At 32.6% G+C, this 16,525-nt stretch overlaps 1 protein-coding gene across 18 annotated transcripts in view; it reads right to left on the bottom strand.

The window, feature by feature from the left end:
* Positions 1 to 16,207, bottom strand: part of LOC144841182 (protein scribble homolog) — a 60,443-nt gene extending 44,236 nt beyond the window's left edge. For all 18 annotated transcript variants that reach the window (XR_013611998.1, XM_078697417.1, XM_078697416.1 and 15 more), the window contains exons 1-6: positions 15,897 to 16,207; positions 14,839 to 14,956; positions 10,140 to 10,218; positions 6,844 to 6,933; positions 6,191 to 6,386; positions 954 to 1,098 (exon numbers count right to left, since the gene is read on the bottom strand). Coding sequence is in view for 17 of the 18 variants with exons in the window: in XM_078697417.1 (XP_078553543.1) it covers positions 954 to 1,098; positions 6,191 to 6,386; positions 6,844 to 6,933; positions 10,140 to 10,218; positions 14,839 to 14,956; positions 15,897 to 16,058 (790 nt within the window). In the remaining variant the exon portion in view is untranslated. The remainder of the gene's footprint in view (positions 1 to 953; positions 1,099 to 6,190; positions 6,387 to 6,843; positions 6,934 to 10,139; positions 10,219 to 14,838; positions 14,957 to 15,896) is intronic.
* Between the last annotated feature and the right edge of the window lie 318 nt (positions 16,208 to 16,525).

The following is a 16,525-nucleotide window of genomic DNA, read 5'->3' on the forward strand; positions in this document are numbered from 1 at the left end:
TTGGAAGTCTCCACTCAGCACAATCAATGGGTAATGCTAAACGGTTTACATTGTGCAAACCTCCTCTTTATATTATGTTATGTTATTGTTATATAAACAGAATAAAACTGTCCTCTAACACTATGGGCCTGTTTCTGCTGAGCAGAAATAATCGATTATTAACCGTTTATTTTTTTTAATCGATTATTTTTGGGCAGCAGAAACGGCGCAAAATAAAATAACCGATTAAAAATAACCGATTAAAAACACTCAATCCATTGCGTGTTTAAATCGATTATTTCTTGTTTTAACCGATTATCACAAAGCATGCTGTTTATTTGCGCGATCGATGACGATCAGCGATGTGGACCGACCGAATAACAATCAAATGTTAAACATTTGATTTTTATTATTTTGTGGGGGAGAATTATACCAAGAGATTCCAAGATTCTGCGTTACAAGTACACCGTTACATCACACCAGGCTAACGATGTTTTGCATGTCCTTTTTTAGGCCTGTTGTTTCGGTAGAAATATATAGCCTAGCTAGGCCCTACAGTAGAACCAACGCCGAACGGCAAAACGAACTATTCTCGCCAACGTGCCCTTGTTAATATAACATCATTATTCTGTTGTATGTGGTACGGTAGTAGGCCTAGTTTACTAGATGTTTATTTTACAAATAATATAGCTTTACGAGTTCAATTTTTAATCCTACATGTGAGAGTTTTAGGCAGCGATAGGATGTAAACAAACCAACTCTCATCGGCCTTCCATAACTTGAACTGCGCTGTGGGTATGGATGACATGATTTTTTAAAAGCGATTACCAGATAACCGATTAACGTCCGAGAACATTTTCAGTTGCAACGCGATCATTTCTGTGGTTTGTGGTACTTAGAAAAAATCGATTATTTTTATTTTTTCAGCAGAAACAGGCCATATGTAACCAATTTTAAGAAAAATGATAACATACCTATTCCTTCTGGTAGTTTCTCTAAACAGTTCTGAGACAAATGCAGATCTGTCAAGTTCTTCAGTCCTGATATTTCTTCTGGTAAAACCTCCAAGCAGTTCTCAGAGATATCAAGACATACTAGTTTACTTAAGTTACCAATTTCCTATAAGATATAATAACCAGATTGAATTAGGGATCATGTCAACTTCATTCTACTGCAGTTACTGCAGAAACTACTAATCGGATTATGTTTTTTGTGGGTAATTATACACTGTTTACTGCAGTTGCTGCCTCATAAACTTTCACTGAAACAAACCATACAGTATGTTACTGCAGTAAAAATAAAGTACATTAGTTACTGCAGTAGATAATAATTTTGACACAATCCTTTTAATGTAACATTTCACTTGATGTTTTCCCATGAGTAATAAATCAAAATGTAATTTTGTTTAAAGATATTCTTATTTAAAAACATGAAACTTATTTAAACTTGGGTGTCTTTTCATATGGCTTAAATAAGACCTGAAGAAGAAAAGGGTTTAAAACCACTATGAAAAATGTTAATTTGTACTGTAGTGTAAGCTATAAATGGTATTTTCTTTTAGGTGTCATACTAAATAGGAAAAGTAGGCAAAATTTCTGTTTTACTCCACTGTATGCTGTAAATGGGACATTCTGTCTAAATCTTATTATTAAAAACATTCCCTGTAATGTAATATGCTTATTTGTAGCTTTATTCCTTTTATTTATTAATGATACATAAAATAAAACATTCCCTTTAAATGTCCACTTCCTGTAAATGTAAATTTTCCTTTAAAATTAATCAAAGAGACAACACATAACATTAAGTTAATTTTTCATTAGATTGCCTTTGAGTAATGCTTTTATGTTTCTTCATGTCAAAAGCTTCCGTTCTACTTATAAACAGCAATTCTGTTTCGTTCTGTTTTTTTCCCCATGGCTATTTCTAAGTGTATGGCTATTTGCAAGTGCAAAGCCATTATAGTAGTTTAACGTTAATTTAGTATTAACAATTTGCGTTGAAATTGTGGTTTATGCAAATAGTTTGTTCTGGCAACCACCAGCATGTTTTCATGAATTTTAATTGTACCAACTGTATAATTATTTCATAATTTACCCAGTTCCAGAAATATATTACTTTACAATAACACAAACCGGAATGAATATGATATCAAATTTCAATTACATTGAATTAAATATGAAAATACCAATCCACATATTAATAGTGATGTTGACATTGGCAGGAACTCAATGAAGATGCAAAGAGTGGAGAAAAATGCTAACTACAAAAATCAACAGTGGTGTTTGTAGCCTACTGTATGGTTATGTCTGCATGTAAACACATTACATATGTATTGTAACCAAAATTACATACTGTAGGGTTAAGATGAACAATTTTACCCAGTACATTCAACTACATTTACCCAGGGAGGTCATATTTCATGCTTGAGTGACCGCTGTCAAAATTGTACTGTGTGCGTTATTCCGGTATATCCCATGTGTGGCAGCATTTTGTTGTGCACCTATTTTTTAATGACGTCAGAGTTGCGCAACAACTTGCGCACGATTTCATGTTGCCATGAGCTTAGAGGCCTAGTCTATTTATACGCTGTTTCCTTTTTGTGACGAACATTTTACAAGAAAATATTCATAAATTGTAATGTACATAAATAATGTCATACTTGTAATGTTGGATGTTGCACTGTGAATATTTCTAAGTGCAAATACCTATTGTAATAAGTGTACTTAGATACAGTAACAGCTTGATATGCTTCAAACTACCTGCTGTTAATTTAATTGTTTTCTTATTCAGATAATAATTATAGTATTTTCTGTTTTCTGATTAATACCAATATATTAATTTTAACATTTACAGGTAAAGATTATCTGATTGTCATCTTTGTTGAATGCTAGGTGATTATTGTATTGCACAAAGACATGTCTCCGACTTTTGAAAATTTCCCCGACAATTTTGTAAAATGCCTCAAAATGCCATCAAATTCTTGATGACAAAAGGTGTTATTTTAGTGAAAAATCCAACTTAAAAGCAAAACTATCATGTTGCAATGAAATACAATACGTACAAATGTGAAATTTGAAAGAAAATATGTATCTTTTAAATTATGGTTAATCCTGAGATAGTGAGTCAAATGGCCGAGCGGTTAAGGCAGGGGCCGTACCTAAAAGAGCCAACAACATCGGCAAGGGTTCGAGCCCGACTCGCTCCTAGTTCTGGTGGTGGAACAAGTCTTCTCGGATAAGGACTATAAACCGTAGGTCCAGTGTACACAGTTATAACCTGTGTTCACTTTAAAGAACCCAGTTCATTATTCGAAAAGATTAGGGGGTTACCCCGGTGAACTGGTTCACAAAATAGCCCCTGTATCAGGGGGATTACCACCTATCTGATAGGACAGTAATTAATTCACTATTGGTAATCCTTGGCCGCATTGCCTAAAGACATAAAATAAGATAGGTGGACACAATGCAAAAGCTTTTGTGGAAAGAACCATTTATAGTCAACGCTATTGTTCTGAGGGTCCCTGATGATCAAATTCGGCTTGATCAACAACCCTCATTAAATATTGTTGAAATAAATAAAATATTGTCCCTTATAGCACGACAACAGATTTTTCAATCGCAATATTTCAATTTAGTTTAAACAAACTTATTAGCTTCAGGTATTTTTATTTTATTTATTCTCTCTTTATAACTTCTCACATGTAGTTACTTCAAGCCTTCTTGTATCATATTTTTTGCGTTAAATTCCTCAAATTTTAACTAATTTTGGATGCAGCAGGAAGTAGAAAATAATTTGTTTAATAATAGATGGTTAGCCTTGTGAATAGAATTGAAAGAACTTGAATAGTTTAAAGTTTATGTAGCTCATTCAAATGAGGATTAATATCTCATATCTGTTTGGTGGTGATCATTGTTGTAAACAGCTCAGCATGTTTAAGATAGTATGATGAATCATATGTGCTAAGTACAGGTCTAAGTGCTTGGATAACTTTTCACAATACATTGCTTTATACTTCTTTTGACCTCTATACAATACTGTTTGATTGTTCTATAATGCAGTCTTTTCAACAGGATCCACTCAATGGAATTGTTGTTTCTACTTCATATCTATCTAGGCAAGCCTAATGATATAAAGTTTGTGGTATACCACGTATTTAAATCTGATCAATTTGCTTTGATCGTCCTCATGGGTGAGAGTGAACCGAGAAAACTTAGATAATCTCAAGAGTTCTTTTTAAACTACATAAAGTATGTGATATACCGCACATGTTCTATTATATTAATTTTTGCCATGCAAACCTTTAAGCTCTGTCTACACTATCAAACTATTTTGACAAAAAAATGGTATGTGCCACAATATGGTAGTGATATGCTCAAATATGGTAGTGATATGATATCATCATGTCCATACACTGTATGGGCACATAACATTTTGATAGTGTAGACAGAGCTTTAAACAGCATACTACTCACTAGTCATTACACAATGCTTATTCACCAAGTTTACTAATTTAATTAATTTATATTGTAGCCAAGTACACATCAATTAGCTAAGTTGTGACTAACTCTCATAACAGACTATATTAGTACATTTTTTCTTCTTATTTAACACAATTTATGGTGAGAATAATTTGTTCAGAAATATATTCTTAATACTAAATCATCACAATTCCCACTTTAAAATTCAACCAAAATTAGTTTGCATGGTGAACTGAAAGATTAATAATTAAGAAATACCTTCAATTGAATTTGTTACATAGAAATACTTTTGATGTAAAGTACTGTAACATCCAAAAAAAAAAAAGAACTTTGTATACTTTTACATTTAAGTAGGAAAAGACCAGTGGTTAGCCCTATTCTCCAAGCATGCTTACATTTCCCTTCAATTTAAGCGGCAGTCTATTTAAGGCCTATAGACTATAGAATAAATGAGGAATGGATATTGTCTCACTGAAAACTGCAAAATGGCCCATCAAAGTTTGTTATAATAATCTTTTCTTGTTTTGGGGATTTTTCAATTTTTCAAATTTCCATTATTAATATGTTATATAGAGATGACAATCTTAGGTTTTAAGTTAATGATTGTTGAATGGTCAATAAAGTCACTGGTCAAAAATGCCACTGGTCAATAAAGCCACTGGTCAATAAATGATTCAAATAAATGAAATGTCTATGAAGTTCAATTAAGATACTATACTAAATGTATTTTATTTTAATAAATATTTAACCCTAACACACATTTAACATGCAATAATAACATATGAATGATTCATACAGCAACTACTAAAAGTCAAACAAGGCTATCACTGGTCATGGCTGAACAACACCCAGCATTCTTATTAATCCTATTGTATGGTCAGCCCTAAGACAATCAATATATTTATCAAATTTTTGAGCTGATCCCTCATGTAATTCGTAAAATCATTCTGCAAAATCATTCACAGCATAGGAATGAGTACTGCTGCATAGAACTTACACATTCAAGTATTATTCTTTAAATTTAAATGTTGAAATCAAATAAATTATTTTTAAAATAACCACACTAATTTCCCAACACTTCATGTACTTTTATGTCTGTATATGGGGGGAAAAGTTATTCCAAGGTATTAATAATAGTTTTCCAATTCATGTACTGTATGTATGTGTATATGAATATCTGAAACATAGAGTTATTATAGTGAAAGTATAATATTTCTATGTCTGAAATAATGAAGAATATCTATAGTTCTGTTTCTTATAGCAGGAGTGACAAACACAAAAGGTTATTATGTATTTAACAGTATACATTACATAACACCACATTCTTATGTTTACTTAATTATGTCATAGCATGTCAAATACCTTTGGGGATTAGTATGGGAGCTTATGAATAAATCATATCTAAGTACATCAATCATTCGTCTATTTAGCTATTGATGGCTTATAATTCCAGACTAAAGGTCAAGTTAAAGGTCACAGGGTCAGATATTAACTCATATTCAAGATTTTTATTATTGTTTATGATGTACTTAAATGGTACAACTTTTTTCCAAAGCAGTGTCCAGTATACACGGTTTTCTGCTTACCGTAACTGCTCGCCTGTGTAAATTGGCCTTTATTATTATCCCAGTCATTGGATCAAACACATGGACAGTTCCGACTAGTAATCAGCCCAATTGTGTTTCACACTAGTACCCATTTACACCTGGGTGGAGATAAGAATATCATACTAACCTCAGGTAACTCTGTGAGTGCGTTACAATCTAACCAGAGGTCCTTTAAGTTTGGTAGAGCACCCAACGTTTCTGGTAGATCTTCTAGTTCGTTACTTCCCAAATCAAGTTGTTCCAATTTGACGAGTAACGACAATGACGGTGGCAGCGTCTTTAGTAAGTTTTCACGCAGTTCCAACGTCACTAAATTTGATAAACTGGGGAAAAAAATCATTTTAATTTGATTAACTTTCTGCAACCAAAGAAATGTTTGTCTTCTACTTGCAATACTACATTTAAGAAGTTTAAAGCTCTGTCTCCACTATCAATACTACTGTATGTGCTCAAATATGGTAGTTATATACCCAAATATGGTAATGATATGACATCATCATATCTATATATGGGCACATCACACTTTTTTTGTCACATAAAATTTGATAGTGTGGACAGAGCTTTAAATAACAATTCTTCTCAATTTCATAACACACCACAATACTATTCAGCTTTTGATGAGTTGCATTTCGAAATGAAAAAGTTTGGTTTTTTAGTGCTTAAAGAAATCTGTGTCACTTTCATTGAAACCACAACACATTATTAAGGGAATACTTCTCAGAATTAACTCCACATCGCTTAAATCCAGCAGTTTAAAATTGTTATTTGATCAATACTTACTTTCCAATATCATTTGGCAAACTTTCAAGACCAACGTCATTTAAAGTCAGGAACTTAAGATTTCTTAACTGTGTGAATCCGGAAGGCAAACTAAAAGACAAAACAAAACAATATTGTCTATACAATACATTTTAATCCAAAAATCTGACTGTACTATTGCTTAAATCATTTCATCTGGTTTCTGTGTTAACACTAAATATAGGGAATGTTCAGTACAGTACATACTATATTTTGGGTTACTTACTTTATGACTGTACTGTTATATTATGCTATAGTACCGTCCTGTATATTGTATGAAATGATTCTATATTTCAACATTAATTATGATATGACCTAATTCAATGTGTATTTAGTACCTCTACTTATTCAGCTTATTTATAACATTCAATGTTAATAATACATAGTAGATCATTCAATTCCCTAGTGCACAGTAAATAGTATTTCATTCTCTGCTCATTATGAAACCAAATCGATTTCTTTCAAAATAGTTACCATTTTATTTTTAAGCTCTGTCTACTCTGCAATCAAACTTTAAAAATGTGATGTGCCCAATTATGGACACATATCACTACCATATTTGGGTACATCACAATTTTTTTGTCAAACTAGTTTGATAGTGTAAACAGAGGCTAAACATTGTAATACTTGTTGTACTTAATAAATTTGATTGTAATTGTAAGTTTTTAATCCAATTCAAAATTTAAGAAAGATTAATCAAAGAAATTTCTAAATTCATTTGTCAATAAAATAAAAAAAATTCAATACTATGATTTATCGAAAATTTAAAAAAATGCTGTATTTTCCAATTACTGTTAGAAAAGGTGTTGTAATTTATTATGTGTGTTCTCAGTTGACTCGCCGCTAAACATTTGAGCTTATTGTAACCTTTGAAAAATTGCAAAAAGAAAATCTAGCTTATTATAAAATAAGATTACAATTTATTACAAGTCTGCATCATGACATCCAGCAGCTAACGACAGCTAATGACAGCTAACAACAGCCAGGTCATATTAATATTCTCAAAGATCACATGTTGGTTGTAATAAGATTTATCACTTTTTGCCTGAAAGCTGTTCAACTATTTTATGATTTAAAGTTTCAATGAATTCAATCCTAATTAAATTAATTGGATTAATGACAATTATTATCGCCTAACTCTATGAATTAAACGATATTGTAGAGTACAGTCTGACAGTTAGAATAATATCTAAATAATATTATATTTAGTTCATGAATCATCCATAAAGCATGTTAATTAACATGATTCACTGTACAAAAAAAGGTCTATACCGTGCCTAACATACCTGGATAAACCGACAATAGCCATCTCTCTTCAAAGAGAGGATACAATTACGAAAAGAATAATTCTATTGAGCATCCTTATCAGATAACACACTAGGTGAAGCAGATAATATAAACCACAGTTAGGAGTGCCTGTTGTACAGTAACACTGAATTAGAACCAAAACTCAGGGGTAACCCCTACTCATTAGAAAAGATGCCATACTGGATACATACTGCACAGTACACCTACTGTATGTTTTAAGTTGTAAATATATAGATACTGTAACAGTAAGTATGTCCTATTTTCATTAATATTGTTGAAGCTCAATAATAATGTAATGTTGTCGACAGGTAGCGCTTTTAACAATCGGCATATTGTCCTAATAATAATAATTTTATACAATTAATAAAACCAATAGGACGAGCTATAAACAAATTAAGAATGAAGTGAGTAATAATAACGTAGTATATACTGTATCATACTATAAGCAGTAACGTGATAAAGATGAGTCTCATGGTGTCAACAAAAGAACGATCTCATTCCAAATTACGAGCACCGTCGGTGAATGCAATGTATACTATACGCTTGATTTACTTGTTAATAATACTATGCATATTTCAAGCACAGATGCTTGTTCGCTGAAGCACGAATAGAGACGTACGCAATCAATGGCAATGAGTTTAACATGTACATGAACTTTCTACTAAGATCACTACAAGTAAAATGCAATATACAAATTGTATTCAATAACAGTGTGAAAAGCAAGCTATGACATAAAAGGCCAGGCGTGTTGATTTCAGCGAATCTTTATCTGCTGGGTGAAAATGTATAATATTATGTCATATAGACAGATAAAGGTAGAAGAATACTGTATTAAAGCAAGATTTATATTCAATGATAAAATACTATGCAACAAAATGGTAAATGAACAATTTTAATTTGACATATACTGTATCAAGTATGTAGTAGACTACACAGTTCAGTAACTTTTATGTTGGTTCGATGTAGTTTGCTATGTTTTTTGGAGGTTTGCGGGGGTTTTCTCTGTTTAGCAATACCCTGCAACATTATAAATCCAGTGATTGTATATTGTTTAAAGGTTTGCATGGCGAATGAAACATCTAGTACGCAAGGTTTCGGTTCACCATGTTTTTCCAAAGAAAATAAGGTACAGTACAGTTGGGAACGTCTCAAAATTTCAGTTGTTACGCTAATTTTGAAATACTGTAAATGATCACTAAAAATCATTTCTAAAGTTTTAGCACAAACTAACAATAACATGAGTTATTAATAAGTTAGTCAATACAAAATTTTGAATGGGCACCACATTATAAAAATACCGAATATGCCTTTTCAAAGAACTTGATGCTTTTGAAATAAACATTATTGAATGGACTTTTTTAGCATTGCAAGTCAACAAATCACTTCTTTATGTTGAATACAAATTATGCAATGCATTTTTGATTTAATGTGTTTTGCAGATAAAACCCGCCTACTCACAGAATTCCATGAAAAAAAATGTAAAGTTTATGCTGAATAATAATACAGTAATTGGATCAACAGACATTCACTTGTTGGCTAATTGTGACATTTTTCCATGCTAAAAATGATTAATTTTCTTGATGCTGCTTCTATATTAAGTTTTTTCATTTTTTTGATCCTTCTAAAATGGTTCAATGTACAATTACAAACTGTACCACATTCATGTATCATAAAGATGATGAGATGATGACAATGGTACTGTAGGTAAGATGGTTCCCACTGTTGTTCACAGACTGCACCATTATCCGATAGGGGTGCTATACTGTTTTCTTGTTTTTGTATTATTTTTCATGTATTCCTCTCTCTGAAGAGAAAGGCTTATGTCGGTTTATCCGGGTAAGCTAGGCACAAAATAGACTCCAAAGTATAAGTTCTAAAAAAAGTTGTTGCTAAATGAGCTTATTATTAACATATTAACATTTCCAAAAAAAAAAATGTTATTTTCAAAACTTTGTTCTTAGTATCCTTACCATGAAATAGGATTTCCGCTGAGGTCTATCGCCACCAACGCTTTACAAAAGCGAATGTTTTCAGGTATCTCAAAAATATCTGCAAAAAGAAAATGTCAAGAAATTAATGGAAAACATCACAATTTATATTAGACAGTATGCAGACACAAAACCTGTATTATTAGTACTGTCAAAGAACTTATAACACAAGAATCTCCTGTTCTTCAATTTGCATTCAAACACAGTAATGGAAGTACAGGGTTAAAAGGTCAAACTGGGCGACGCCATTTCACAGCATGTAGCAGCGCCCCCTCCAAACTAGGAAGTCAAAACTATTAATTCCTATAGAGGTCTCAGTCAATTGTTCTATTCCCCCTATAGTATTAGCAGATCCCCTCTATGATTTTGACTTTCTAATTTGATCCGGGCGCGCTACTCCATGGCTCACAATGGCGCCACCCATTAGCTCTATTCTATCCCACAATGCCTTTCGAAATTGTTATGCGCTTCGGATGAAGTGTTATAAGTTCTTTGGTACAGTAGATTGCATTAATTGCACAGTAATTTATAGAACAAAGGTAATTATAGTCATTTCACATTCAATCATTCACAGTCGGGCATTTTTTAGTTTTGAGGTTTAAACAGACTTTTTATCAATTTAGTTTCAGGAATTTACTGTTGATTAACCTGCCATGTATTTATATTAATCAGTGTGTAATTGACCTACAGTACTGTAGGATTATTTGTGTTAAGTTGATTTAGATGTTCATTTACTCATTTTTAATTGACTTAGATCAAGTTGACAAATTCAACATTACTAACAATTTTATAATTGAGTTTATTTAACTTTTTGTTAAAATTACAGTGATTTTAAACAACTTATTTCTTCAGTATCAACGGTGTTGATTCAAGAGAAGGTACCAATGCACCTAAACAGACACCCACCATCCAACAGTGGTCTACTAGCAGATGCAGTTGCAGACTGTTCCATTATACTGTAGGGTATTAAACTATTTTTGATCTCTCATGCTGTAGAGAACGACCTACTGTACTGTATATTGGTTTATCCTGGAGGCAAAGACTAACTATTATTACTGTGTATGTCCTAAAGTTTACACTGCCCTCTAAAACATAAATCTCATAAGAAAATGTTTTACTTTTATTTACTACAGTTTATTATCAATAATTCAAATTGACCAAGAACAGCTACAGCCCCACTAAAGTCTACAGTTTTACAGTAGTCCCACTAACATTCTTGTATCATTAGATATTACAGAGAAGTGGGAAAGGAGCGACAGTACAGGATTATTGTGGGCAAAGATATTTTTTAAAATATCAAACCAGGGAGATGTCATACAGTAGCCATACAGGAAGTACTTGTGTAGATATTAAACCATAGAGAACCAATAGAAATGTACCTCTATATCACAACACTAACCACAATGCTACTTATGCTGCCCACATAATGTATTTATAATCATGACTTCTACAGTACAGGAATACTACTGCTGTATATGTAAATGAAGATTGAAAGAACACATTCCTAAAGTAAACAACCATATTTCCTGTCCATTCACACTTGCTGTTTCAGGGTGCTGTTAACTATAATAAGTATTGAACAACGCCATCTCCTGTGTCCTTAAACAAGAGGAGTGAATGTAGCTTTAATGTTACAGTTTATTGAACAACGCCATCTCCTGTGTCTTTAAACAAGTGGAGTGAATGTAGCTTTAATGTTACAGTTTATTGAACAACGCCATCTCCTGTGTCTTTAAACAAGAGGAGTGAATGTAGCTTTAATGTTACAGTTTATTGAACAACGCCATCTCCTGTGTCTTCAAACAAGTGGAGTGAATGTAGCTTTAATGTTACAGTTTATTGAACAACGCCATCTCCTGTGTCTTTAAACAAGTGGAGTGAATGTAGCTTTAATGTTACAGTTTATTGAACAACGCCATCTCCTGTGTCTTTAAACAAGTGGAGTGAATGTAGCTTTAATGTTACAGTTTATTGAACAACGCCATCTCCTGTGTCTTTAAACAAGGGGAGTGAATGTAGCTTTAATGTTACAGTTTATTGAACAACGCCATCTCCTGTGTCTTTAAACAAGGGGAGTGAATGTAGCTTTAATGTTACAGTTTATTGAACAACGCCATCTCCTGTGTCTTTAAACAAGAGGAGTGCATGTAGCTTTAATGTTACAGTTTATTGAACTGATTTCAGAAATGTATTTATTCTTCTTTCTTTATTAAATTACAGAAAAGAAACTAAAATATATTTTTCTATAAAATATTGGCCACAAACACAATACTGCATGATAGAAATAAATAAATGAGAATAACGTAAATTTCAAATAAAAAGAAAAAAAAACAGGTGACCTGGTTATGAAATTTAACAAAAATTAAGGGGTGGGATTATATTTGAATTCCATTGCAGTTGTTTGTCTGAACTAATCCTAGAGCGTGGGATTATAGTCGGTGATACAGTTACTTTAGAAAAATAATCGCATACATACTGTAGTTTCACAATTACTGTACGATACACTATATCGTACAAACTAAATTTATACGGTCAGCAAATGTACAGAGTAAAAATACAAACAGCTAGAATAAAACAGTAATGATGACATCATGTTACATTCTACTATTCCAATGTGCATGAAATGGTACATTTCAATTCTGAACAGATTTACAATGTTGAATTTAAGGAAAACAGTCATTTCCCCAACTTCCTGGTACTACTGTACAAATCAACTAATTCAGCTGGATCAGGCTGCTGCTGCTGGACAATGTCTAACAATATTTTATTTCCATTCAAACAAACTTCATACAGTATTAAAATATATAAGTCCGTACCAAGATGTTAAAAATAGACGAGGCAAAGATTATATAATTATTAATTTATAAAATATGACGATCTATGCTGGGGAATTGGGGTGGGTAGTGAAAATTGATAATTTCATACGAGGCGAGCGCCTTGTCTGCCTCATGCTGGTTACGGCCCTGACTAATACTGTACTGAACAATTTTATATATTGACTATAGATATGACCTAAGATCATTCAACAGCTGAATGACATTCATTCTAATGGTTAAATGTATTTATTTTCACTATTTTGTACAGTTACAGCTGAAAATGAGTAGTGTACTGTACCTGGATGAAAATACTAAGGGAGCTTAAACAGACACTCTACCACAACATACTGCTGCTACTCATTGCCCTACATTCACAATGATTACAGGACTCATCTTTACCTTTTACTGATGAATTTAAAATAAGTAAGTAAGTAGGGAGATTGTAAAAGAAGTTGTTATTGTTAATTTATCACATTCTACGTTGTGTTGATGCTTTATTAATGAGTGGGAAGAAACAAAAGAATTGGGAAAAAACAAAAGGAAACTTGACGTTTTTACTGCTTTTGTCCCTCGTCAGCTTCTAATTTGTCAAATCTTAATGTAGAATGTTGAACCTACTCAAATTAAATTAATGTAAATTGCAACAACATTTTCTTTGTTTTGCACATTCAACAGCGTTCTTTCTTTATTGTTCAATGTGATGATAATGTTAAAAATGTCTTGATCAATTTAGTCACAATTTTCATATGACAGCATTTTTATTACTGTACATCCCATAGCACAAGTATGTAAGATACTGAAGTCTTTGTTTTGCAGACAAAGTTCTTTCTTTATTGTTTTGTTCAATGTGATGATAATGTTTAAAAGGTCTTGATCAATTTAATTCAATTTCTATATGACGACTGTCTATACATACAGGTATCACTTACATCAAATGTAAGATGATGATATCCACAGATGGCCTTGCCTCTCTTGAGACATATATTGATCTGTGTAGTACTCTGTACACAAGAAGAGTAATTAATATCCCCCTATTATTATTATATTCAGGTGGAATTACACAGTTCACAATATCTTAACTCATTCGACATGCTGATTCTATATTTAGGAATCTCTCAATTTGTACAGTTGCTCTTTATTCAGACATTTTATCGCTACCATTTCTTTAAAAGAAATGATGATGGTTGTGTGTTAAAATGCTTCCACTTGAGGCCAGGGTTCATGGACTGTACCATACTTGATAGGGTGTTTTAACACCCTATCTGTATTGAGTTGTAGCTCTCTTCTTGGAGAGGCTAATGTTGGCTTATCCAGGTAAGCTAGGCACAAAATAGACTAATTCTACTACAATACTGTACTACTGAATATTTTGTTTATGCAATTATTTTTGTTTTTGTACACATACACACTGTTTATTGCTGTTAAATGCTTCATAAACTAATGGAAAGTTATTGCAGTAAAAAAAAAGTTATTGCAGTAAAAAAAAAGTTTTTCCAGAATGCGTAACAACAATAATATTGTGTTGCTGTGAATCTTTGTTGTGATTTGTTTAGATTTGGTTTAAATAAATATTATTATGAGTATTCTATTGATATGATAATTTTCACAAAGAAATCTTTTTTGGATCTAAATAAAACCTTGTACACGTCTTTGTTTGTACTCACTGGTTGGATATTTTAATTGTGTTTGAGTTGAAGTTTGAAACACTAACTCAACTAAATTGTTTTTAAGAGGGCAGCTGTACAGCTGTTAGAGATACACTAGTCAAAAAATAAATATGCAATGTTTGTGAGCTAGAATCATCTATCTGTCGGTACAAATAGTAAACATGTTCAAGTGTGTACTGTATATGCCACTGTTCTTACCATTTCTACTAATGTCCAATTCAAGAAGGTTCATAAAGTTTCCAATTTCTGGAGGTAAGCGTTCCAATTCATTATCACTCAATCCTATCTTTCGTAAATTCAACAACCTAAAAAATTGCTGTAATGAAAAACAAAATGTGTTTGTTAGAAATTCCACGTCTTTATACAGTACTGTTAAAACTGATTCTAAGAACAAACACATTCCTCTTTTGCTTTTTATAAAAAATAGGATACAAAATCTTCTTCCATTGTTTTAACAAAATAGGACACTCATTGCTGCCTTGGCACATATAGTGCTCTTACGTTGCATAGTATAGGAATCAAGCTTTACAAAGGTGGGATAAAGCATGCTACAGTACTGTATGTGGATTTTTAGACTTAAAAAGGTATGTATTGTAGTACAGCTCTTAGGCTTATAGTCACCTAAAATTAGCTTTAAAGGTTTAGTTTCAACTTTGCATACTTATTATCACGTTGTCATGCCAAGTGATAGCGCAAGAAAAAAAATATATAGACCGCAAGAAACAAGAACAATAACTTTGAATAATTTTGAAAAAAGCAATGAATAAAAAAAAACACCACGTAAGAATTAAATTTAAAGACTATCACAGCTCTAACGCCGTTCAAACAAGTATTATATGCTTGAAGAATGCATCCCTAGCCTTATCGGTGCTACAGTACTGCACTTTTGCACCACAAGCTCTCGAGCTTACCCAATTTAAAAACATTCACCCGTTGAGTGACCATGAAGTCTATGACATGCCCAGTTTTAGGTGCGAAACAGCAGTAGTGCCGCCTCATCAGCTTGTCTACACAGTAGTCTAGGAAACTACAGTAAGGGTCTTGGCCTAGCAGGCTCCTGGCTACTACTACTCTGATAGGCCCTCTCTCTAGCCTACCTCTTTTACTCTAGTCTAGCCTACAGTAGGCCTAGCTAGTTAAGCCAGCAGGCTCTCTTTTCATTATAAAAAAAGCTTTATTTTTTAAAATGTCGATGAATTATCGTTATAAAATGTATTACGGAATACTAAGTAAGATTACATCTAACATATCTTTACCTTTGGGAGGTCTCTAATCTGATTTGCATCAAGTAGTAATTCCTCCAAAGTTCGTCCGTATCGAAAAATATCGTCGGGGACCGCAGTGAGGCTACAGTGGCGTTTGTCAATGTACTCGACATGACGGTTGCACGCCCTAAAAAGAGGTATACACTTAAACATGATTACTAAACTAACTGAACAAGAAGAATATAAATCCTTGATATGCCAACATGGGCTATATCCAGTTTTTAAACTACGAAATTCGGCACAAAATGATTAGTTTAGTACGTCTAATGCCAACACAAACTTTTGATCAAACCGCAACCCAAACAACATGTCCGCCCAAATGACGTCACTCACCGGAGTAGTTGATGATTACCAATAGAGGGCGATATTTTAAATATTTTGCATAACATAAACCTTACATACATTGCATTATGTCATATAGTATTTATTAATATTATTTATAGGCCTACATACACAATGAACGACCATTTTGGTTACAGGCATGAGGACATTTCAGAAATTCACTTGTCCTGCATTAAATTTTACTTGTCCACCCACATTTATTACGCATTACAAAACAGATGTTAAAGGCCAGGTGCGGGCAAAAAATTTCTATTGATCATACATTCCAATAATTATCG

Source organism: Antedon bifida, chromosome 4 (assembly GCF_963402885.1).
Source record: "Antedon bifida chromosome 4, ecAntBifi1.1, whole genome shotgun sequence".
NCBI classification, from domain to species: domain Eukaryota; kingdom Metazoa; phylum Echinodermata; class Crinoidea; order Comatulida; family Antedonidae; genus Antedon; species Antedon bifida.